Source organism: Taudactylus pleione, unplaced genomic scaffold (genome assembly GCF_031769625.1).
Source record: "Taudactylus pleione unplaced genomic scaffold, aTauple2 ptg000156l, whole genome shotgun sequence".
Classification (NCBI taxonomy): domain Eukaryota; kingdom Metazoa; phylum Chordata; class Amphibia; order Anura; family Myobatrachidae; genus Taudactylus; species Taudactylus pleione.
In genome coordinates this window covers 2,901,316-2,926,147 of record NW_028284558.1, presented here as the reverse complement: position 1 = coordinate 2,926,147, position 24,832 = coordinate 2,901,316, and the positions used below count along the sequence as shown (strand labels likewise).

At 43.4% G+C, this 24,832-nt stretch overlaps 1 protein-coding gene across 5 annotated transcripts in view; it reads right to left on the bottom strand.

The window, feature by feature from the left end:
* The window catches only part of TANK (TRAF family member associated NFKB activator), a 109,633-nt gene that overhangs the window by 26,311 nt on the left and 58,490 nt on the right, over positions 1–24,832 (bottom strand). For 4 of the 5 annotated variants that reach the window (XM_088474817.1, XM_088474815.1, XM_088474814.1 and 1 more), the window contains 5 exons: positions 13,630–13,712; positions 13,386–13,535; positions 11,340–11,433; positions 8,556–8,692; positions 5,355–5,507 (listed from right to left, as the gene is read on the bottom strand). In XM_088474817.1, coding sequence (XP_088330943.1) covers positions 5,355–5,507; positions 8,556–8,692; positions 11,340–11,433; positions 13,386–13,484 — 483 coding nt within the window. In that variant the 5' untranslated portion in view covers positions 13,485–13,535; positions 13,630–13,712. Of the gene's footprint in view, positions 1–5,354; positions 5,508–8,555; positions 8,693–11,339; positions 11,434–13,385; positions 13,536–13,629; positions 13,713–15,936; positions 15,957–24,832 lie in introns of those variants that run through there. The other variant, XM_088474818.1, reaches the window with a different exon arrangement.

The following is a 24,832-nucleotide window of genomic DNA, read 5'->3' as shown; positions in this document are numbered from 1 at the left end:
ATTTAGATTTGGGAGGAACATTTCCAAAGTGACATCTAAATTGTAGAGTAATAATAAAGCAGTGCAGTATTTGTGGGCTACATGCAAAAGCAGCCAGTATTTGCCCCACATGTAAAAAAATGTATGTATTACACCCCTTGCATTGCAACATGGTTTGTTCAGGTTCACAGTTGAGAGAGATATCTCACTCTATTCCCAAGTCTGAATCAGGCCCAAAGTCCATACTCTAGTTATAAAATAAACGTTTGTGACTCTCCTGTGGCGTAGTGGGAGAGTGACATGACGTTTTAGCTCCTTTTCCCCTTCATAGTAATGACCACTAAAAGAGAAGGAGGCAACTCCTCTGTAAGCAGATTGCTTAGAATATTTAATACGAGCTTTTAATGCAGAAGAATAGTAGTCATTTATTTTCACTATTATTGTTTATTTACAGTGCCTTGCAAAAGTATTCACCTCCCTTTTCATTTTTCATGTTTTGTTGCCTCACAACCTGGAATTACAATGATTTGTTCATCATTTCATTCACAGAACATGCCTCCAACTGTGAAGTTGTGTTTTTTTTATATTGTGAATCAAACATTTAAGACAACATAACAAAACCTCAGCGTGCATACCTATTCACCCCCCTAAAGTCAGTACTTTGTTAAGCCACCTTTTGCGGCAATTACAGCTGCAAGTCGCTTTGGATAAGTCTCTATGAGCTTGCCACATCTTGCCCCTGGAACTTTTGCCCATTCCTCAAGGCAAAACTGCTCCAGCTCCTTCATGTTGGATGGTTTCCACTTGTGAACAGCAATCTTCAAGTCTGACCACAGATTTTCAATTGGATTGAGATCTGGGCTTTGACTAGGCCATTCCAACACATTTAAATGTTTCCCCTTAAATGTTGCTTTAGCACTATGCTTCGGGTCATTGTCCTGCTGGAAGGTGAACCTCCGTCCCAGTCTCAAATCACAGGCAGACTGAAACAGGTTTTGCTCAATCCCTGTATTTAGCACCATCCATCTTTAACTCGACTCAAATCAGTTTCCCAGTCCCTGCTGCTGAAAAACATCTCGACAGCATGATGCTGCCACCACCATGTTTCACTGTGGGGATGGTGTTCTTGGGGTGATGGGATGTGTTGGGTTTGCGCCAGACATAGCGTTTTTCCTTGGTGGCCGAAAAGTTACATTTTAGTCTCATCTGACCAGAGCACCTTCCTCCATACATTTGGGGAGTCGCCCACATGCCTTTTGGCAAACTCAAATTGTATCTTCTTATTTTTATCACAAAGTAATGGCTTTTTTTCTGGCCACTCATCCATAAAGCCCAGCTCTATGGAGTGTACGGCTTATTGTGGTCACATGCACAGATACACCAGTCTCTGCTATGGAACTCTGCAGCTCCTTCAGGGTTGCCCTTGGTCTCTGAGCAGCCTCTCTGATTAATGCCCTCCTTGCCATGTCTGTGAGTAAAGGTGGGCGGCCCTCTCTTGGCAGGTTTGTTGTGGTACCATGTTCTTTCCATTTGATGATGATGGATTTGATGGTGCCTCGGGGATCATCAAAGATTTGGATATTTTTTAATAACCCAACCCAGAATTGTACTTCTCAACAACTTTGTCCCTGACTTGTTTGGAGAGCTCCTTGGTCTTCATGGTGTGATGCCTCTTGCTTAGTTGTGTTGCAGCCTCTGGGGCATTTCAGAAAAGGTGTGTTTATACTGACAGATCATGTGAGACTTAGATTTCACACAGGTGGACTTCATTTCACTAATTATGTGACTTCTGAAGGTAATTGGTTGCACCAGAACTTTTGAGGGGCTGCATAGCAAAGGGGATGATAACATATGCACATGCCAATTTTCAGAATGTTATTTATATAGATTATTTTTTATATTTTTCTCATTTCACTTCACCAAATTAGACTAATTGGTGCAGATCCATAACATAAAATTCAGATAAAAAAAATAAATATATTACATGTTGTAATTTAACAAAAAAGGTAAAAAGCCAAGGGGGTGAATGCTTTTGCAAGGCACTGTATATATCACCACCATATTACATAATACTGTACAGAGAATATTTGCCATTCACATCAGTCCCTGCCCCACTAGAGCTTACAATCTAAACAATACCTAACACACAAGTGCAGGATTAATATATGTCAGTTCGTCTCTGGAGTGCATTAATTTTTCTCATATTTATATTATTCTGTACAGACATACATACATACACTCCTAATGCTGTAGCTTACATGCATCCACTTGATATTATATATTCTTTTTTAGGGCTACTATCATGACACGCCATACCATATTACACAAAATATTCGGCACACAGATGTCCACAACACTGCTTACATTTCACCCATCTGTGGACACGGAGGGCTTGATTCATCATGTATCTCAATTACAACTGCGTACGCAGATCGGGCGACGGGGTGTACCGTAGTGCGCGCGAGTTGGCTTTGTATCTACGTAGGTGATCGCAGAGCAATTGCAAAGCTATTGCAGAGTGAGTGACGTCAGGTCAGCGTTTGGGGGGTGGTGATGGGGAAGCGGTCGGAGAAACACAGGCGTGTCTGTCCATTTGAACGCCATTACTTGGGCGTTCATAAATTAGCGACGGCATACGCAGCTTGTGTACTCACTGCGTGCGACGAGGTTAGTCATTTCTGAGTAAGGTCACATACCTGTTGCAATTGTGTGTGAGGGGCTGATGTTACTCAATGTTCCCAATGTATACACAGGATTGCAAGGTATTACGGATGTGCGAAAGTGGTAATGGGCGTCTCTAAGCTGGCTTTGGGCATCTCTATACTAGCTTTGCGATTGCAGTCATTAGCATATTTTTGCAGCATACCTGCATGCATACCTCCCAATTGCCCAGATTTTCGAGGCATAATTCCATTTTTTGGGAGCTGTCCCACCCGCGCTTATCAGCTCTGACAGCAGTGAAACTTTGCCACGCACCAAACCTTGCAGTTATATGTTGTGGGTGGCAGAGACATTCCGCCCAGCCACGCCCCCACCATTGCCTGACAGCAAGCAGCAGTGTTCTGGGAGGGCGTTCTCTGTCAGCGCAGCTGTACAGCCTAGTCTCTCCAATCAGTTGAAAAAAAGTTGACCTAGGGGCGTTTCTACAGAGGAGGGGGCCCTTGTGCAGTCTCCGACATGGGCCCCTTCCTCTCCGCCCGGCAGCGCACTGAGTTGTGCGCAGCCAGCGACGGAGTTATAGATTCTGGGCACTAGAGTGTGTCCAGAGTCTATAATGAATGCACAGATCACCAGGAAAATGGCCACAGCGGCCATTTTCTCTGTAGTGCGTATGCACAAATAACAGGAAAATGGCCGCCGCAGCCATTTTTCCGTCGTTTTACAGCACAGGACCCACGCGCCGTCGTGGGACTCCGGAGAGGCAAGTAATATATGGGTGCAGGGTGTGCGGTGCGGGGTCCCCCTGGACCCAGGGGACTGTGTTCCCCGCACACCCTGCACCCATTATAGATACGCCCCTGGTATGACCAGAAATGGAAAAAAGTTTGTCAGCATTCTACACACAACAGTAGACTGCCCACTGGGTATTACAAGACACTCAGTGGGTATAACAAGACACGCCCACTAGGTGTATAAGACACGCCTACCAATCATGTAAGCCACGCTCCCTCCAGCGTTGTCCATCTTTGGATTTTTCAAATGTTGTGAGGTATGCCTGCGTGCAATAGCGATCCGTAGTGAATCAGGCCATGAGATCCAATATTCTATCATGATGACACATTAAAATAACAATGGATAATCCACAGTCCTATAGCTCATAGAGTCACTGATTTTTCTTATTATTCCGACTTTGACAGTTAATGCTGTTACCAGATACCCGCAATGCAGCATGACATTCCCACAGACTTTTAAGCCACCCAAATGCCGCCTTTCATATCCCCACACAGCATAATCCCACGGTCCACAAAATTACTACCACCTTACCACAGCAGACAGTCATTCACATTCCGGTTACCATGGTAATTGTGGATTGAGTGAGCCCATAATGTCCGCAAGCATCACATGCACCACACCCCAGCCAGCAGATAGACAATATATGCAGAAACTTTATGTTCATCTTTCCCATTGGCTGTACACATCACATGAAGGGATAAAAGAACGCCCATTACCCACACACCCATACTTGAGAAAGGCCTATGATAGGCTGAAACGTATTGGAGGACACACCGTTACCCTGCACCAGCTCTGCGCTCCCACAAACCCCTGTTCCAGAACCACAACCGGTAATCACATCACCACTGAAAGCACCACCACTCACTGCAGCTGCAGGACCCCACTGGCTCATGGGAGCTCCCATCAGCACACATAGCTACAGAGTCTTCAGTGAGGATGCCCCAGAAGGGGTGGAATGGACTGAGAACCTGCCAACCGTATCCGCCTAAGAGAATTCAGCAGCAGTAGACCAATTCACTCATTTATTTGCATACTATTGAGGAGGACTGTCTCCCACTGTAATCGACAATAATTTAGGATTTCACACATTGTCTTTTCACACAACAATCATCACTTGCAAATCCACATACATCTACACTTACCCAAGGTACAGTGCTGGCTACAACCTTTTAACCTCTGGAGTGTATGAGAAAACCCATGCAAACATGGGGAGGACCCCAGCGCTGTGAGGTGCCATGGTGCTGCCAGCACTCATAGGCAAATGCAGGGGGGGTTTCCGTCTGCCTGGAAACCCCCCTCTCCGGCCCACACCATGACCACAATAAAGTGGAAATAGTAATATAAACGTGGTGCATATTCTTCTCAGTATCACAAATGAAATAATTAGCACCACCTGTGGATCTTTTAACATGTATCAGCTAGTAATAAATAACCTGTGCATCAACTAGGAGATCTGGAAAACATTCACTGTTATGGATGTGCTGCTATAGAGCCTAACATGTACATATATGTCCAGGGCAGTGCTAGGTCATTCTGCTGCTCCCAGACTCCTAGACTTGCTCTAATAATCTGGAATGGTGCACACATCTAAAAAAAAACATTCAGCTTAGGCAGGAAAGCCCTACTGACCCATTTAATGGCTTACTGTGATCACTGGTCCTGTATATGCTGTAATTATGATACAAAGTGTCTTGTGTATTACGCATATTAAAGCTGGTTAAGTGCTAAAACTACCCTCTTCATGGACTGGCCATACTCACTCTAAAATCAAGCATTTGGAAACCCCCCTCTAGAAATCCTGCATTCGCCACTGGCACTAGTATTTAAAGTGCAGCAGACGGTGGAGAAAGCCATTTTGCGGAAAGCACTAATTCATGGGAATGAAACTGATCAATTCACTAGGCAGGTTTATTTTTCCTCACCTCCATTTCATGGGCTGCTCTAGACTCCCTTCTCTCATTCCAGTCTTTCAACAGGTTTTTTAGACGTTGAATTTCCTCATTTTGACTGCGTTCCAAATGAACCTGTTTTTCTTCCATTTCCAAAAATCTGAGCTTTTCAAATTCCAGCTGTTCCTGAAATAAAAAATAAAAAAATAAAAAAAACTTTAAGAACCATGATCCAGTGTAGGCAGTGTAGCAGCCTATTGTAGTGTTAACGTATATCAAGGGTAGCCAACAAGGTCCTCGAGATCCCCTAACCGTTCACATTTTCAAGACCACCTAGCTGGTGCACCGGTATAGTCATTACTAACTGTCACATTGTAAAACATGTGGTGCATTCAATTCGAACTGACACATTCTACAGATCCACAGGTGGTCTGGAAACCATGAACTATTAGGGGTCCTTGACGACCGATTAGGCCACCCCCTATATTTAATGTATGCATGTGTAATTTCTTTGACGTAACCTCTTCTTATATTGTTGGAAGACAAGATGCCGAGAGGGTTTACATTAAATGTTTTCAGAGTCATTTGATTTCATCTTGTGCTCTCTAATGAAAGTTCTACTTTGTTGTGTCAATAAAGCAAGGAGGAAGCAGTAGTCATTCTCTTTTTTACTTTTTATTCAATTGGACTATCACAGGAATAAGGAAACAAGATTCTCTATGGCGTAAGGACTAAACAATTACATATGGGGAGTGTTAATTGTAATGAAAGTATTTAAAATCTATATACTGTATGTGGGTTTTTTTTTCTATATTTAGGTAAGGACATGTACCTTAGGGCCTTGGCTATCACAGAATGCTGGTTTTTGTAGTTGTTCAGGCTCTAGAATACTTATAGTTTTACAAGCGCCAGCATGCCTAGGAATTCGATGACCTTCCAAGGCATACCTAACAATTTAAAAAAGGGGAATGATCGTGCATCACAGGAGTTACTCCAGTGTTTCCGAAGTAGTGGGCTTCCCCAGACCACTTCCCCTCCCTTAAAACCACCTGTTGAATGCAGCGATGTCTAGCGGCAGGTTTGCTATGCAGAGGAGTAGTGAAGTGGACATTTCTCCCAACCTTCCGGTCCACAAGACAATCCTGTCACAATGGAGTTGCTGAATAGAGTTCCCAAATAAGGACTGACCTAACAGATAGTTGGCAGGTATAGGCAAGACTTTCTGGGACCTGTAGTTCAACAATGGTACTTACTTTCTTTTTAAAAGTATTCCCCTAGATTCCACCATTGGGGTGCCAGGAAAAGCAGTAGCTGGATTCAATAGAGGGTTGGATTGCCCTGCGATTGGCATGATTGGTAATGTTGCGCTGTGCTGACTTGGCTGATGTTGGTTTCACATTAAGACAGGAGCCCCGATACTGCAGGTTTCTCTGTTACGGTGTGACCATCAGAGTCTAGTACTGGTTGCTACCATTGCAGGGGAACACCAAAAGTGTGGTTCTCCTCTGGCTGTAAAAGGCGAAACTTCTAGCACCAGTGCTAGTTATTTCTAGAGATGTGCGCCGACCCTCGTGTTTTGGTTTTGGATCTGGATCTCCCCTGGTTTTGGATCTGCATATGGTTTTGGATTTTTTTCCCTTGGCGTTTTGTTTTTCGGTTTTGGATCTGGATTTTTTCTTAAAATATCATAAAAACAGCTAAATTCACATAAAATGGGCCTGTTTTTGTTCCTACAGTAAGATTTATTTCCAATCAAATTTGACCACCTCATAATATTATTTTTTTCATCTAGTTAAGGCCAAAAGGTTGCATCCAGCTAGCTGGCTGACCAAGCAAAGTGACACAGTGGGCGGCACTAACATGTGGCAGTTCAGCTTCCAATTTCCAACACGGATACAGTGTGTAATACAGTGTGGGTTGGATACACCAGTAGTGCACTTACTGTGACAGCAGTGTCGGCAGGGCGGGGTTGCTGATGATGTCCTCAGTACATGGAATGGCAGTGCTGCGGTGCTAGCAGTATCCTCAGTGCAAGGTACCGGCGGTGTCAATAGAGTGGGGGTGCCAGCGCTGCCTTTAGTGCAGGTTTGCAGGCTGTGTCGGCACTGCAGGGATTTGCTGACTGTGTCCTCAGTACATGGAATGACAGTGCTGCGGTGCTGGCAGTGTCCTCAGTGAAGGGTACCGGCGATGTTGGCAGTGCCAGCGGTGTTTCTAGTGCAGGTTTGCTGGCTGTGTCGGCAGTGCAGGGATTGCTGACGGTGTCCTCAGTACGTGGAATGGCAGTGAAGGCTACGGTGATGTCGGCAGTGCAGGGATGCCAGCAGTGTCCCCAGTGCATGTTTGCTGGCTGTGTCGGCAGTGCAGAGGTGTACTCAATGCAGGGTGCCGGTGATGTCGACAGAGCGGGGGTGCCAGTGGTGTCCTCAGTGCAGGTTTGCTGACAGTGTCAGCAGTGCAAGGGTGCTGGTGGTGTCCTCAGTGTGGGAGTGCCGGCAGTGTGGGGGTCGCTGACTGTGTCCTCAGTACATGGGGCAGCAGTGCAGGGGTGCTGGCAGTGTCTGCAGCAGTTGTGTCGGCAGCAGGGGATGCTGGCGCTGTCGGCAGCGGGGGGTGCCGGCGGTGTCAGGCGGGCACCATCTTCTTTTGCTTCCTGTGTGCATATTAAATGGGCTTAACGCTGATAGGCTGAGAGCCGTGACAGACGGCTCTCTCAGCCAATCAGCGTTAAGCCCGCTCAAAACAAAACCTTGCGACCCGACAGCGGGATCGCAAGGTTTTACCTCAGGTGAGGGATCTGGGGCAGGCAGGGAGATCAGAGCTTGGCTCGGATCACCCCGGATTCCCGAAATTCGGGTGGGTTTGGTTCTCTGAGAAGCGAACCAACTCATCCGTAGTTATTTTAGGGGAGGGAAAGTGGGTGTTAATGCCATTTTATTCTTGAATTATTGGTATTATTTATATTTTAGATCTATCAGAAAATACTGTAGTAATCATCAGGCTGCTCTAAGAGTACCTTGATATGCAAATTCAGATTTCTTAAAATTTTAGACACCTCTATTTTCAGTAATAGTAGATCCAATGCAAACTAGATTGCACAGTTCCAATTATATCCATGTCAGCAAGGATCTATTAGTAACGTACTGCATGTCACACCTAAATCAGGTATTATAAGTAACCGCCCAGGTCTGTCTAACCATAGGTCGCCTTGGAGACAGCGCCAGCTAATGTTACCTTAGAATTCTTTTCTCGTTGCAGGCTGGCTTTGAGCTGTTCTTGAAGTTGTTCAACAGATAAATTAGATGCACTCTCACTTATACAACCATCTGTATTCTCCAGTTTAGGGGACATTGGTGGGAATGGAGCACCTCCTAGAACACACAAGCAATCTTTAAACCAAAATGGTATTTCAAATAGGGATGTGCAGGCTCGGATAGGTTCGAGTTTGCACGTTGAGTTCGGATTTTTCCCTCCAAAAAAACGGAACTCAGAAAGAGGCTAAACGTCATCTTACATGGACGAACATCATCATTCCTGGACAAAAGTCCAGGAATGATGATGTTCGTCCATGTAAGATGACGTTTAGCCTCTTTCCGAGTTCCGTTTTTTTGGAGGGAAAAATCCGAACTCAACGTGCAAACTCGAACCTATCCGAGCCTGCACATCCCTAATTTCAAATTGAAAAGGACATTTGTCAAAAGTTCAAATCTTCTAAACGTAATAGTTTTCCTTGTGGTAAGATACTGTTATGCTCTTCAAAACCACCCCATAAAACAGATTCCTGAACCTGAATGGGGTGCAAAACATACAAGTTAATTTCTCCAGCTAGAATGTATAGTACATTGTAATACGAAGTGTGAATGTGTATGGAGTTATGTGGGGTCGGGGTGGAATCTAGGTTTAGAATACCATCTACCATCTACTTCCGGAGCTTCTTAGGTCCTCTTCAGCATGGTGATTGTTACAGAAGCCATGTTTGTTATGTAGGCAACATCATAATCACAGGATGTGTCAGCTAGCACAGCCTGACCTTGGTGAAGAACCAAGAAGCTGTGGTAGACTGGAAAGAAATATTACTCTATCATAGCTGCTCATACCACCTCACACTTCAAATGAAGGCTGAAGCTCTCACAGCATTCCTACACAAATCACAGCCTATATAAAACTTTACCTCAGGACCAACAGCAACTAAGGACCCGTATCAGCTGCGTCTATTGGCGGTCACCCGTCTGCAACTTTATACATATGCCAATTCAAAGCCCTTCCCTGGTGTACAACAGTGCATCCAAATGTGCAAGGGCTGAGATGCCCACGGCCAGTGCCTGTACACGCAGTAATACCGATTGGTGCGCTCTTAAGCCCTAATTCAGAGCCGGACGCTCTGACAGAGCGCTCGCTCTGAATCAGGGGCGTCCTTCTCTTTTTTTAGAGGGGCCTCCTGGTTGCTCGCATAGCTGTGGGTGACCACTCACAGCTATAGCGAGCGGCCAGGAAGATGGTCGCGATGGTCAAGACCATTGCTACCATCGGGCTTGCGACGAGACCCTTGAGGTAGGGTCTCGCTGCCGCAAGCCCAAGAGTGCTTTTGGCTCTGATAGAGCCAAAAGCAGTACCACTGACATCACTTGTGATGTCAGTGGGGCCGGCCCTAGACGGTAGGTGTTCCCATGGGAACGCCTCCGTCTGGGCAGCCACGCCCCCTGTCCGCCCACCAAAGGGGGCGTGCTGTCACTCAACAGCGACAGCACACCCCCTTTGTAGCGAGACCCGGACCGGCCGCTTGCCCGTCGCTATCCGGGTCTCGCGCATGCGCGCGATGGAGCCGCCTCTGTCGTGTGCATGCGCACTGGGCCACATCGACCCGCTTGCGAGCGCTTAGCGCTCACGAGCGGGTCTGAATCAGGCCCTTAGTCACCTGAAACAAACCATCTCCGCGCGAGTGCCAAGATACCTCAGTGTCACCGCCCAGTAATGTCACCTACATTTCAATGCACTTCTCCCTGCGTGCACTGGACACAATTGGGACGAATGCGCAGTGAGACTAGACGCACACGGAGCAGCAAAAAAAAAATTTCATAAATTGCTCTGCTACATCGAACATAGGCAGTGCATACACCTCTAAATCAGGGCCTAAATGGGCAAAAACAAAAGAACAAACCTAACTTATGATTTTAGGGGTCTATTTATCAACGCGTTTTAACATATGCAACACATGATAAACCTCGTTGAGTATATTAAATTGTGCTCAAGCCAATCAGCTCCCAACTGTCATTTTTCAAACAGATGACAGTTAGGAGCTTATTGGCTGGAACACCATTATCACCTGTAACAAGTTTATCACTCGCTGCGTAGGCTAGTTAGTAGTTAATTTCATTTGAAAAATATATATATATTGAAAAAAAAAAAATTAGGTTATTCATAGTGTAGAAATACAGTCTGCTAATTTTCAATTAAATGCTGCCTGGGAGATATTGCAAGCAAAGGGGTCAATTTCCTAAATACTTGCATCTGGTGACGTCAAATAAGATGAGCCTCACTTCCGTTATCTAGCCTTCATGTTTAAAGAGAGCAGATTGTGAAGATAATGGACAAGACCCAACAAATAAGCACAAATTCCAATCATTTTCAAATTCTCCAGAACGAGCAGTCTAGTGGATGGATCGATTATTTTACTATAAGGGGTAAATTTACAAAAGTGAGAGCTTTTAGAAATGGAGATGTTGCCCATAGCAAAGTGAGTATGCCAGAGGTTCCCAATTGCGGTTTTAGAGATATCCATGGTTGAGCACAGGTGGTTAAATCAAATTGACTGATGTACTAATTAAGTCACCTGTGGTCAAGCATGGATATCCTTAAAACCTGGACTGTTAGGGTGCTTTGAGGACAGAGTTGGTAAACCTTTGGAGTATGCTAATCCTCTCTGGTCTAGCACAGACAATTCCCTGTAATGCTTCCCAAATAATAGATCCCATATATGTATGTTGCAATACAGCAGATGAAGTGATTGCAGAGCTTTACCTGTACCAGCAGGAGATGAAAGCCGGGAGATACAACCTTTCAGATTCACTATCTGTTTGTGCTGATTGCGTAACTGCTGTTCATAAAACTCAGTCTAAAAAGTGAAATACGAGCTTTTAAAGGTCAGGTGAAAGTAATGGCATATTGTAAACATTTACTTAATACAGGCAGCAGCTCAGAATGGGGACTAAAAATGTGTGTACTTTGCCGATCTGGGACAGCGAACTGCGTTCACCTACATCACACATTTTCCCTCACCTCCTATAGAAAACACTAGTGATGTCTATAATAGTGTACTATGCCAAATATTATTGTATGAAAAGTTTACATTTAATCAACTTAAATGTAGTCTGGGTGTAACATGGGTAACTATGGAATGGCTCATATGTTCCACTTTTCATATAGTAGTAATGTAATATATATATATATATATATATGCCTAATAGCTTATATATAAGCTGGGCGGCTGTAGAATATTACACATACAATCATATATGCATACACCCCGATACATACACCGGGAGGGAGGGAGCACCTGTATAGGCGATTCATATCTACCAGCAAGGGAAGGGGGCATATCAACTCCACTATATAAACCACTGAATTCTTTTTCATACACGGAACCATTAGTATTTTGTGGCACCTACAGTATCATCTAGGCTTTTAGTTCATCCTTGTGTATATTGTGGGAACTGGCGCCCGAGATTACACACCGATATATTATTTCTGTCGTAACATTTGTATTCTAATAATTTATCCTAAAAATAATTATTCTTATATACCGAGGTCCCCTGACAAACATGTTTCCTGAATTTCAATTGGAGGTATGGAAATCCTGCCCAGACTGACACTGTACTGTATTATACACCAATACCTTTATATTGGAATCAGTATGATTTACCGCCGACCCATGCCTGGCGGTTCAAATCCCGACAAGGATGAAAATCTCGATCGTCCCCAGGTAAGTATTCACTAACCTATTCTACCCCCTAACCCTCCCTTAGGGGGTGCCTAACCCTAACCTCCCCCTTAAGTGCCTAAACCCAACCCCCCATTCCCCGCCGCCTAAACCTAAGTCCCCCGGGGGAGTGCCTAACCCTAACCTCCCCTGGGGGTGCCTAACCCTACACCCCCTTCCCCTAGCCTAAACCTAACCTCCCAGGGGGGGTGCCTAACCCTCAGTCCCCCCCAGGAACCCTAAACCTAACCCTCCCCCCCCGGCGGCTATCTGCGCTTGGTGTCCCTTCGAGCGGGATGACGGGCGCCGGTAAAATGACAGGCGTCTAGATTTAGACGCCTGTCATTTAACCCTCGCCGGGATTAAGCAGTCGGGAAGCCGGCTGCCGGGATTAGGTCCCACTGATAACACAGACCGAGCAGTACTGGCTGCCTATGAAAGAAAAGGATTTAATCTGCTAATATCAACCTCTGCTAACAGACTCATTAACAGGCCTCCCTAATGGCGGTGGGGGGAGTTAACCCCCGAAAGGGATCTAGTATCAGTGGGGTTGGGGTAAAATAAAGTAACATGATGCTGAAGGGGTGGTGGGAGGGGGGTAAAATAAAAATTACACTGCCCACAACAGGCTAGGAGGAATAGGAAAAGTAGGGTGTGCAGAAAAACAGGGGCATTTTACAGGGGGGGTGGTTTATAAAACAGGTATTTTTTTATTACTACAAAAGGGGGTGTCAGGGGTACTGTTATTAGGATTTATGATCACTTGGAGGTCTATTGACAATGAGGGGTGGGAAGTTATTTTATAATGGGGGCTTATGGACACGAGGAGTTGCTAAACACAGCTTTGGCATTTTCTTTTTCCCAATAAAATATCTAAATATATTTTTAAAAATACTTTGTAAACTATAGTAAATACAATAAAAAATAAATAAATACAATTTCTGACTGGTTTTGCCAGAAATAAAATCAGTCAGTCAGTCAAGTGGTTAAGTAATAATAATAATAATAATACAAAAATTATACAAAGATGGACATATTGTTTCAAAAAGAATCAGACAATATTCCACAATGGCCCAGTGGGCATTTACCTTTTGCTGCAATTCTTTTCTGAAGTTTTCCTTCTCGATAGTTGCCTGACGAAAGGCTTCGTAGGCTCTGTTAAGCGGATCTGCTGTGTTTTTATCCATATTTCCCTAACCTGTATCATCACTGAAAAGGGTGTGGATAATAACAGCAACCTAAAAAGAACCAAATAAAAGCCAGCGTGATCACCTATGCATTCACATAACAGAATCACATACCAATAGCACAAGCTAAAATGACATAACTCACCTGAAAAGTAACTAGAACACAAGATACCAGTAACTTTTGTATTGTCCTTATATTTAAGTCATCTTCATGGTACAGTTTTGAGTCTGTAAAGGTAAAAAAGTTATTATAAAAATTATAATTTGCCATGTAGTAAAATGCAATATAACATACAATGAACTTGATAATACATATAAATGACATTTCAGTCATTTTACAAAGGTTTACTTCCTTTAGAATGTTGATATTGGACAAACCTCAAAACACAAGTTTTAAAAAAGAAAGACACAAACCTTAAATTTAACAAAAGGTATGTAGATGTGATAAAACTTTTCAATACATTAATTTATTAGATAAAAAATGCAAACTTCATTAATATCATGGGGGCAGATTTAATTAGTCGTGGGCTTTATTGCGTGGCTTTAGATCCCGGGTTAAGTGCCCGAAGCTACTAATATACTGCTCGGTAGAAGCCCAAAAATAGCTTTAGCCTCCGAGTTAAGTGATGGAGGTATTCAATTACTGCCCACGACTAGCCCCATCTGTACACTTAACGTGGATTTTCTTTGCAGCCTTCGGAGCTGTGATGAAAAAAAAAATTGCCATTGAGTGAACCCTCAGGGCTAGCATTGGCATTGCCATGATTATCAGTCCATATCATGACAGACTTAATTTAAACAAAAAAATTAAAAGACGGAAAAATAAGTTTACTTTTTCAGATTACTACATAAGGAGAGATTGATATTATTCCTTTCTCCAGCTAGAAAGCTGGAGAAAAGCATATTGTTAAATAAATATATAAGGAACATGTAAGCCAAATATCAGAACTTCCACAGTTTCAGCATTAACAGTATCTTAGAGACAAATCGCAGCAGATTATTCCTTGTAGCATTTAAAATGAGCTACCATTCAAAAGTAGATGCCTGAGCAATTAAAAAGTTCATTTTTTTTTAAATTGTAATAATTTTGTTTATATTTATATTCTGCAAATGTTTAAAACCCACTTAATAATCTGTATAGAGTCAAAACCAATAGAACCGTTAATAATCTGTATATATTGTGTACAGACTAGTGTGTGTAGGTAAATAAAATGCCCAGTACTGTACTATCATCAACTCCCAGTGCCAAGATTATGAGCCTCATAAAAAACACTCCCAACAATTCCCCATCCCGATTACCAGTCAACCATCTTTCTAGCTAGTGAAAAAGTCCAATTGTTAAGTGGTGCATAACACACTGGCACTACATAAATGTTAATAATTAAGAGGAATATGGCTGTGCCATGAAAGTTAGCCAGTAAATTCCCTCTATTCATCAGCCATATGTATGTGTGGGCAGAAAACATTTATGAACATGTGTTATCGTCTTTGAAATTGCCTGGAAACAGTCCATACACATTGATGGGGACAATGCATATGTCTACACAAAATACTTCTCACACCCTTTTGTTTGTTGTCAACTATTTCATATTTTTTTTATCTGTCATTCTGATTAAATTATTTCCTGCCAGAAAAGCAATCATCACAGCAACTCTTCAGGGATTCAGGGAGACTTGTATGGTTTTTCAACTCCTTATAAGTAACGTAGGACCTGGATGCCAAATATAGGGGCAATTAAAAATATGTGGCTTGTAAAGGCTGGAAAACAATTAGGTAAAAACAGAATTAGATCATCATGCAATGTGAATGCAGGCAATAATGGCATGCCCATTGTGGAACATCAAATCATTGGGGGAGATGTATCAAATCTTGGTGATAAGTATCAACTACTCAGCTGCTAATGGTCATATTTCAAAGCAGGCTGTAAAATGGTATTTAGAAGCTGATGGTACTTTTTTCTCTCTCCACTTTATCTCTCCAAGATTTGATACATCGCCCCTAGCCTTAAAGGAGAACTCCGTATCCAATATCTAACCCCGAACACCCAGGGCAGTGAAGACATAATTGCCCAATTTTATAAAATAATTTTATATTAAAGCAACACGGATGTGCATGGTGCTGAAGGCTTGTTCTGCTCTGTCTGAGGGCCTAATTCAGAGATATACGTAGATTGGATATTTACATACATCTCTGAGATTTACAGATCTGCGCATGTGTAGCCTAAAGCCGTAGCATGATTGACGTGCTGCTGGCTGTTGAGGATGATGACGTTGAGCGTTCCAGAAAATGGGGGCATGTCAGCCCCTTTTCCTGGGTGTGCTGAAGGAAGTGGATGCGTCCTTGGGCGCAGCATCACAGACCCTGGCAGTGTGATTTTGCAGGAGATCCTGAAACCCCTATGGGTTGTACGATTACCAGAAGTCTGTGCATGTGTCTCACCAAGGTATATTACCGTAGTCGCCGTTTCCAGGAGACGTGCGACATCCTGCGCCGTGATCCAGTACGCAGAAAACATGGCTCCAGCGTCTCATTTCCCACGGCCATTCTGCGCCACCATAAAGTTACTCAGGACTGCCAACATCGAATGATCTGCCACCGATGCTGCGTCTTTGTACGCAGATGCTTGGATTTGCCAAGACGCCAGTTGGGGTCTCACAAGTAATAATACATTTACCGATGTGCCTATATTTCCGCCATTAGACACACCAGGCTCTACGTCTGTACACAGCATCATTTAGAGATTGGAAATCGTTAGAGGACTATAATGTAACCCCCCTTCTATCACTAAAGGGTAACTGGGTTACTAACTCCTATATAGTCTACTGTACCCACCCTTACCCTCTCTCTAACAGGGGTATTCAATATGGGAGCGATAAGTCCGTTTTTGCGTTAATATCGGAGGTATGACGTCATTATCGCAGGTTTTACTTTTACACCGTATTCAATTTCAGAGACTTATCGCAGTTTTTTTAAAGTCTGTGATAAAAAACGGGGATAACTTTTCACCATTGAATAGGTGTTGAAAAAAAGTACAGAATTGGGGTTTAGGGGTGCAGGCTTAAAAAAAATAGCCTGCACCCCTGGGAATTACATTTAAGAAAAAACTGTCAAAAAAAGTTTAAACACAAAAATAGGGACACCCCAAAATATTAATTTAAAAATTGGGGTGAAAAAAAAATGGGAAACAATTGTTTTACAATAGGGAAATAGGTTCAGGGCTATTCTGCATGTATGCGGCAGGTGTATTCTAGAATAGAATTATAGCGGCAGGTGCACAATTGCAGAATTTTTAAAAACTTACTTTAGGGACTTAAAAATATGCTAGTACCCATTTTCATGTACCCCAAAATTGATGGGACCACTTCAAAAAAATAACCTAAGTGCTCTTCTGCAACACTTCTTCAATGTCGGGAAAAAAACACCTGCTGCGGCTATTTAAATCCCCGACTTTCAATTAAAGGCTAAAACTGGGGTACCCATAGTGATCCCCCATGTTTTTACAACTTTAGGGGGGTCTTACAATTTTTTTAAGGAAAAATTCGTATGCAAATCCAACTTCGGAGGTTCCCGTTTTCGTTAATTTTATATTCAATACGGGGATAAGCGGGAGCGCGCCCGATACTTTAACGCAGGTAAAAACTCCGATATGAAACGTTACCTTCGGCGGTGAAGTTAACGTTTCATATTGAATACCCCTCTAAGTGGTGTGCCTTTTCTCTATCAGTGCCTCCACCCAAGCTGTATTAACTGGTATTCTGTTCACCGGGCTCGCTTGGGTAAACCAAGTGCCTAGTACTATACCCTCTATTTCCTATCGTGTAAGGATACTGTGTATTGCATACTGTTACCACATAAAATTGTTATAATAACAAACCATCTGTGTTTATAGATTTCGATGACCACAGATTACCCTGATCGCTCCTCTAGGTAAGTAAGCCAATAGTAGATATATCTCAACACCTTTTCTCTTTATAGATATAGGTAAATACTGTACATATTAATAACAATACATTACTACTATGTCACAATCTGTTACATTTATAAGAACATACTACTCCTTAACTGAACAATATATATTATATAGATAAACAAATTCCCTTTAATATTGCTGATAATGTTCACAAATTAGTATTGTAGGTAGCATATCTTTCTAAGAACAATGAAGCCAAATCCTTTCCTAGAAGTATCCCTTTGGAGAAGCATATTGTAGTGAGGTCCTTAAGGATGTCCAACTGCACTTTAGTGTTGCTGACGACAAATAATTGATATATTTTATCAGTTATGCTGCTGGCTGACAGATAGATGTGTTTCCTCCATAGGTAGTTTCCAGTGGCGGGCTGGGCCGGGGGGCAGGGTGCCATGTGCCCCCCGGGCCGCAGCGTCATGCGGGCCGCGGGCCGGTGGTGGTGCAGTCTGTGTCACTGTGACACAGACTGCACCGCGTGTGTAGCGCTGACCGGACGGAGTTCGGTCAGCGCTACACTGACAAACACACAGGCGCCGGCTCCGGCAGCTGTGTGTTTGTTGTAGGCAGCAGCCAATGAGAGTCTGTCACACTCTCATTAGCTGCTGCTGCTGCGCCCACTGCGGGAGCCGCTCCATCTTCCGGCTCCCGCAGTGGGCAATGGGAGAGACGTCATGATGTCATATGACGTCTCTCCCATAATGCAGAGCGGCCCGGCCCGGGAGGACAGACGGAGGAGCAGATGGCGGCGGCGGGAGCGGGGATTCAGGTGTTTTTTTTATTTTGTTTTTTTATATTATGTTGGTCTACTGGTGGGGGGGGTCTGGCACTACTGGGGGCACTACAAAGGGGGGGGTCTGGCACTACAAAGGGGGGGTCTGGCACTACTGGGGGCACTACAAAGGTGGGGGTCTGGCACTACTGGGGGCACTACAAAGGGGGGACTACTACTACTGGGGGCATTACAAGGGGGGTGGGGGACTACAACTACTGGGGGCAATACAAGGGGGGACTACTACTGGGGGCACTACAAGGGGGAGGGGACTACTACTACTGGGGACTACTACTACTGGGGGCACTACAAGTGGGGACTACTACTGGGGGCACTACAAGGGGGAGGGGACTACTACTGGGGGCACTATAAGGGGACTACTACTACTGGGGGCACTACAAGGGGGGTGGGGGACTACTACTGGGGGCACTACAAGGGGGGTGGGGACTACTACTGGGGACACTACAAGGGGGGGGGACTACTACTACTGGGGGCACTACAAGGGGGAGGGGACTACTACTACTGGGGGCACTGCAAAGGGGGGGGGGGCTACTACTACTGGGGGCACTACAAAGGGGGGGACTACTACTACTGGGGGCACTACGAGGGGGGGACTACTACTGGGGACACTACTGGAGGCCTGCATAAGGGTGTTCTCTCCTGTGGCACATGGGGGCACTGCATATGGGCACTATGACAGGGGGCTGCCCTAATCTTTATTTTTGCCTTACATTAATCCCATCTGGACCCGCCTCCTCCCTGGAACACTTGAGGGGGGTGGGGCGCCGTAGCACGCATATTCTTCGGACACCCTGGCTACACGCTACTCCTCTGCCAGGGCCGCCTGCATGCATTTGCCCCCCAGGCTAAAAGTTGCCAGCCAGCCCCTGGTAGTTTCCAAAAGCTACATATTCATATACTGAAATTGCTGAAAATGAGAGTCCAAACTTATCTGGCTCTTAGTATTGGCTTCAGATGACTGTGCTCCCCTTCCCATCTGTGACAGCTGACCTGTCCCTAGCACAGTGCTTATTTAATTAAAGATACAATCAGCTCATACTGTAGATCCTGTAGTGGTAAGTCAGAGATGCAAGCCTTGGACTTATAAAACTGTATATAATTATTCTATGAGCTTCCCAAATCCTATCACTGCTTGTTTGCTGTAGTTCAGTTATACACTGTTAAATATTCAAGTCTCTCCTTATCCCAGCTTATACTCCCCCAAGGTCTCATTGTCCCTATGCCACTGGGGATGCGGTGGATATATATATGAATGTAACTGACACCCCTGCACAGGCTTCCAATACCAACCCTCCACAATATTCTCAAGTCTCCTGATGCTCTGTGAGACTTTGTATGGGATGCAATGTACTGCGGTTACTCACTACTACTGGTGGGCACTACTGCCACTACCAGTCATCCACCTGTCACTATTGGAGCTTTTCACTAATTTCCCTAACGAAGGGGAAATCCCACCTCCACTGACAGCATCCAGATCTGCCTCTCATACCACAGGATGGCTCCCGGCAACCTGACTCTGATTGGCAGCTGACCTCTTGATGCAGCCGCTGCTGCTCCACATCCACGCCTTCGGGAGCACAGCCTCTCAATAGTGGGGGTGTACCTTAACTCCACCCCACTCACAGCCTCCGCCAGTTGCCACCAGTCCCTCTGCGCTGCTCCGCCGCCGAGACCTCTGCCTCCTGTCAGCGATGGGCTTACACCGCACTACTGACAGCCAATGCTGCTGCCTCCTCACTGGCTCCACCCCCCTGTGCCCAGCAGCCCACATGGCCATGCTGCCTGGGTCACAGGGAGGTGGGCACACAAGGAGGGTAATGTCAGACTCCTGTCAGCTGCTGCTGATAGCCCTAATCCCTTTCTCAAAACCGGACCCACTTTCCCTGACAGAAACCAAATCACTCCCACCTATATCACTCCGCCCCCTTCTTCCCCAGTGCATGTGCATCCCATACACTGTGCACGTGCATCCCATACACTGTGCACATCCTCACCACAGGGAAAAAAAGTACCACATAAATGTATATGTAAATACATTAAATATATATATATATATATATATATATATATATATACACACACACACACACACACACATATATACACACACATATCATGAACTACAATACTCCATTATAAATACATGACACACACATACATTTTACCTCAAGAACTGTGACTGCAGTACATATATATTTACCTCATATATGTACTTATTAATATAGTATGTTGTTTAGACCTTAACCAGGGTTACACAACAAATTAACAAAAGTGGAATTAATGTCAGTCTACCCCCTTGATTTGGGCAGATCAAACATTCTCTGGAGAAAAAAAGGGGTTAGAATCCTTGCTCCTCAATAGAAAGCTTCATTTAATTGGCAACCACTACTAAATGAATCCAACAATCAAAACTAATGAGTTGTCGCATGAAGAAGATACATTTCCAAAAGGTACAGAAACTTTAATGGGGGGTCCAGCAAATTCTTCCCCTCTTTACAGTTGTATTTTATTGTCTATTTTTAGGTCTATATCACAGCAAGCAATATCCTCCAACTAGGAGCTCTTAGTTTATGTATCATCTGCTTTTTCTAGCGCAGAACAATGGGCAACTGTAATGCAGCTATATGTAGCTCTTCATACTTCAGCAAGAGAACCCTTTGATCCATTTCTAGACTCCACTCCAGACCCACGACATCCTGGAATTTGTGGGACTTCTCATTCAGGAAAGGCCAATTCTTTTAGTCCAAAGAGATTCATCTGATAAACAACATAATGCTCCACTAAGATAGTTTCCCGAAGAACAAGGTGGTCCACAAAACTGTGCACGTCCCCATTACTCTTAAGGTGCATACACACGGTCAGATTTGTCAGATGAACGATTGAACGATCTGAACGATTTGATGAAGGATTTGACCAACGATTTGAACTATGAACGATTTTTTTACTGCATTAAAATGACTGAAATCGTCCAACTCTGACTGCAAACACATCAGATGTCAGATATCGTTATCTGACCATCGGGAACACGCATCGTTCAGACATGTCAGATTTGTCAAATTTTCCTTCAGATATGACTTGATTTAAAAAATCGTTCAATCGTTATCGTTCAGATCTGAAGAAAAATCTGACCGTGTGTATGCACAATTACTTCTCTAAATGATATCCCTGACATGAGGGAACCCCAATAAACTTATGTAAGTGATAGACACCATCATTTAAACTGAACAAATATTAAAAAATTCCTAATGGAAATGAATCACACATGGATGATAGGTTACCTAATCAAAGACAAAGCAATTTATTAACCAATCTGTGTGTATTACCAAGAAAGAGAAAAAAAAACAACTTTAAAACCGCAGAAAACAGTTGGTTTGTAAAACAGACAATTGGTAAATAAATAATGTCCTAGAACGGAATGCTTACAATAATAAAAATGTAGACCAATCTCATCATACTTTCTTACAATGTCTTACTTCTGTTTTCCTTAAAGAGGAAATTCAGTGTGCAAACTAGAATGTACACTATATTGTGATCCATGGATGGAATTTATATACATGAACATTTATAAAATAAAAAAAAAGAAAAATGTTCTGGCGGCTTTTCTGAAATACAGAAAGTTTTTTTGCAGCTGTTCCACGTTGTTTGCAGTAACAATGCACAAAGAATTTTATTTCTAATAATTGTATTTATATAGCGCTTTTCTCCTAAAGGACTCAATGCATTAGAACAATTCTTATGGAACAAGCTGTTAAATGTAGAAAGCCGATACTTCCTGTAAAGAAATCAGGCTAGAACACATATAGGTTTGTAAAGTCTCTTGGAGACATTAATAAAGCAGTGTTACCTGCTTTTATTGTAATTCCAGCAACTATTCTATCCTGTATACCAGCCAGATGCTTCATGACGACTACAGTTCATTCTGCCGTCTTTACTTATACCTATTCAAAACAACAGACAATTCCTGTTTGCATTCAGCTGTATGGGATACCAGTATACCTGGACTGTCCTATGTACTACACCTTCTGAAACCATCACTTGCAGTCCAAAGTTAAACCCTTCTAACCTTTACCTACTGAGTGAGAGCCACATGATTGCATAAGGGCACCACAACTTTCTACAGTACGCATAGATTTGCATGGCACAGTATTCCAGAACTAGATATGTAGATGAGCCATGGTTTAGGAATGAAAAAGGGACAGCAGTTGCATAATGTTCTGTCTTTCCACAGTATAGAACAATTGAAAGACTTCCTGTTTACTCATTGTAATTAAGTGCACTTTCATGGTGCTCATTGGGAAAGTTTATGCGGAACAACACTACTTTGACATCTAATATGAGCTCATTAGGGTGGATACAGCACATATTTACAATTAGCACACCACATGGTGTTTAGGTTTAACACTGTGTTTTGCAAGATCTTAAAGAGAAAGCTCTTTATTTCCTTCCAAAGAGGTCCGATCACCAGACAATTCCAGAATACATGCTGAACACATGCTGCATAATATCGTCTACATCGTTGTTTTTCACTAGCATAACCTTGACTGGGAAGGCCAAATTTTAATTATCCTTTCCAGGTTAATATGATAAAACAGTGTAAACATTTCAACATGGTTAATGCAGTTTGACATTTAAAGATTTTCCAAACATATGTTTCCACATATTGTACCAGCTTGGCTTCCCAGTTTACCTGAGCAGGGAGGATACCAGACTGAAGCACACTTAAGAGACTGTACTACTGGGTTATCCCTCCTCTATGACTCAAAGAAGAAATATGTACCGTAATTAAAGAGGGTGGAAGCCACATAAAAGGCACATAAAAGGAAATTATTAAATCCAATGTCTCACAAGAAAGAGTTTGTAAATAATCTTTCATAGAGACTCAATGAAGCTTTTCCAATTCTTCTCCAAAGTCACTGTTGTTACACCTACTCTTTAACCACTTTCCAAACCAGTAGATACTATTATTATTACCAAAATATTCTGACCACCTTCTTAATATGCTGTTGTTCCTATGTGTGCTGCTAAAACACATCTGACCCACTAAGCATGGGCTCTACAAGACCTCTGAAGGTGTCCTGTGGTAACACAAGATTACCAGCATATCCTTTAACTCCTGTAAATTGCTAAGTGGAGCCACCATGGATAATACAGATGATTGGACTGGCATCTGGGGAATTTGGAATGTAGGACCAGGGCCGGATTAAGACCCACATGGGCCTGGAGCTGAAAATGTTCAAGGGCCTATACTGAGAAGGGGAAGAGCTGTGATAGGTGCTGTGTGGGTGTAGTCAGAGTAACCCTGGTTTATACACCCCCTAAACTATGAACCCAATGTCTCTCTAACTACATAGAAATAGAAATATTGCATAATTTGTTTTTTTTTGGAGGGGGGGGGGGGGGGACTAGAAAAGTTATTTAAATACTTAAAATGTGTGGCCAGTTAGGCAGCTGGTAATCATGCTGTCATGTTGATGGGCCTATTTATGTGTGAAGGCCTGGAGCTGGAGCTCCATCCGCCCCATTGTTAATCTGGCCCTGTGTAGGACAATACCTTTAAAACTTCGTAGGTATAATTTCACTTCACCATGGAGACTGAATATATGCCATACTCCTCTTCAGCTTCCTCTCCCACCATGAATTGGATGTCATGGCGTGAAATATGTGGCGGAAGGGGAGGGTGCTCAATTTGTATATCATTCATCTAAGTCTGACCCTCTCTAATTTAGCTTAAACTAAGCTGTTTCTCCTTAACATCTTTTCATATTTTAATATTTACATATTTATGTTAATTATGAACAATTTTTTGTTATACACCCAATTTATATTTCTAGTTATTCTATAATGAACCAGTTATATACTGTATTGTGTGATTTTATGATTACAGGTTGAGTCTCCAATATCCAAAATGCTTGGGACTAGGGGTATTTTGGATATCGGAATATTCCGTATTTTAGACTATTTGCATAATATAATGAAATATCTTGGGAAAGAGACCCAAATCTAAGAACAGAATGCTTTTATGTGTTATATACACCTTATACACACAGCCTGAAGGTCATTTTATACAATATTTTCAATAATTTTGTGGCTCAACAAAGTTTGTGTACATACATGAAATTCATTTGTGTTTCATAAACACCTTATACACAAAGGAGCTCATTCAGAGCTACTCGCTGCTGGCGGCCTCTCGCTATGAATGTGGGAGTGTTTTTTTTTTTTTCGGTCTCCGGCCACTCACAAAGCTGTGGGTGACCACCCGCTGCATACTGCATTGTGCAAGCGGGTTGGAGACTGTCGCGATAATCGCGACCATCGGCCCTGCGACGAGACCCTGGGCTAGGGTCTATCTGCCGCATAGCCGAGTGGACTACCTGCTCTAATAGAGCAGGAAGTCCACTACCGACATCAATAGTGATGTCAGTTGGAACGCCTGCGTATGTGCAGCCACCCCCCCATACCCGCCCGCAAAACAGGGCGAGCTGTCAAACATCGACAGCCGCCCATCCTGTTGCGAGCCCCGTAGCGACTGAACTTCATTCGCTCAGTGGGGCTTGCACACGCCAGACCTTGCGGCCCTGAATCCGCTCCAAA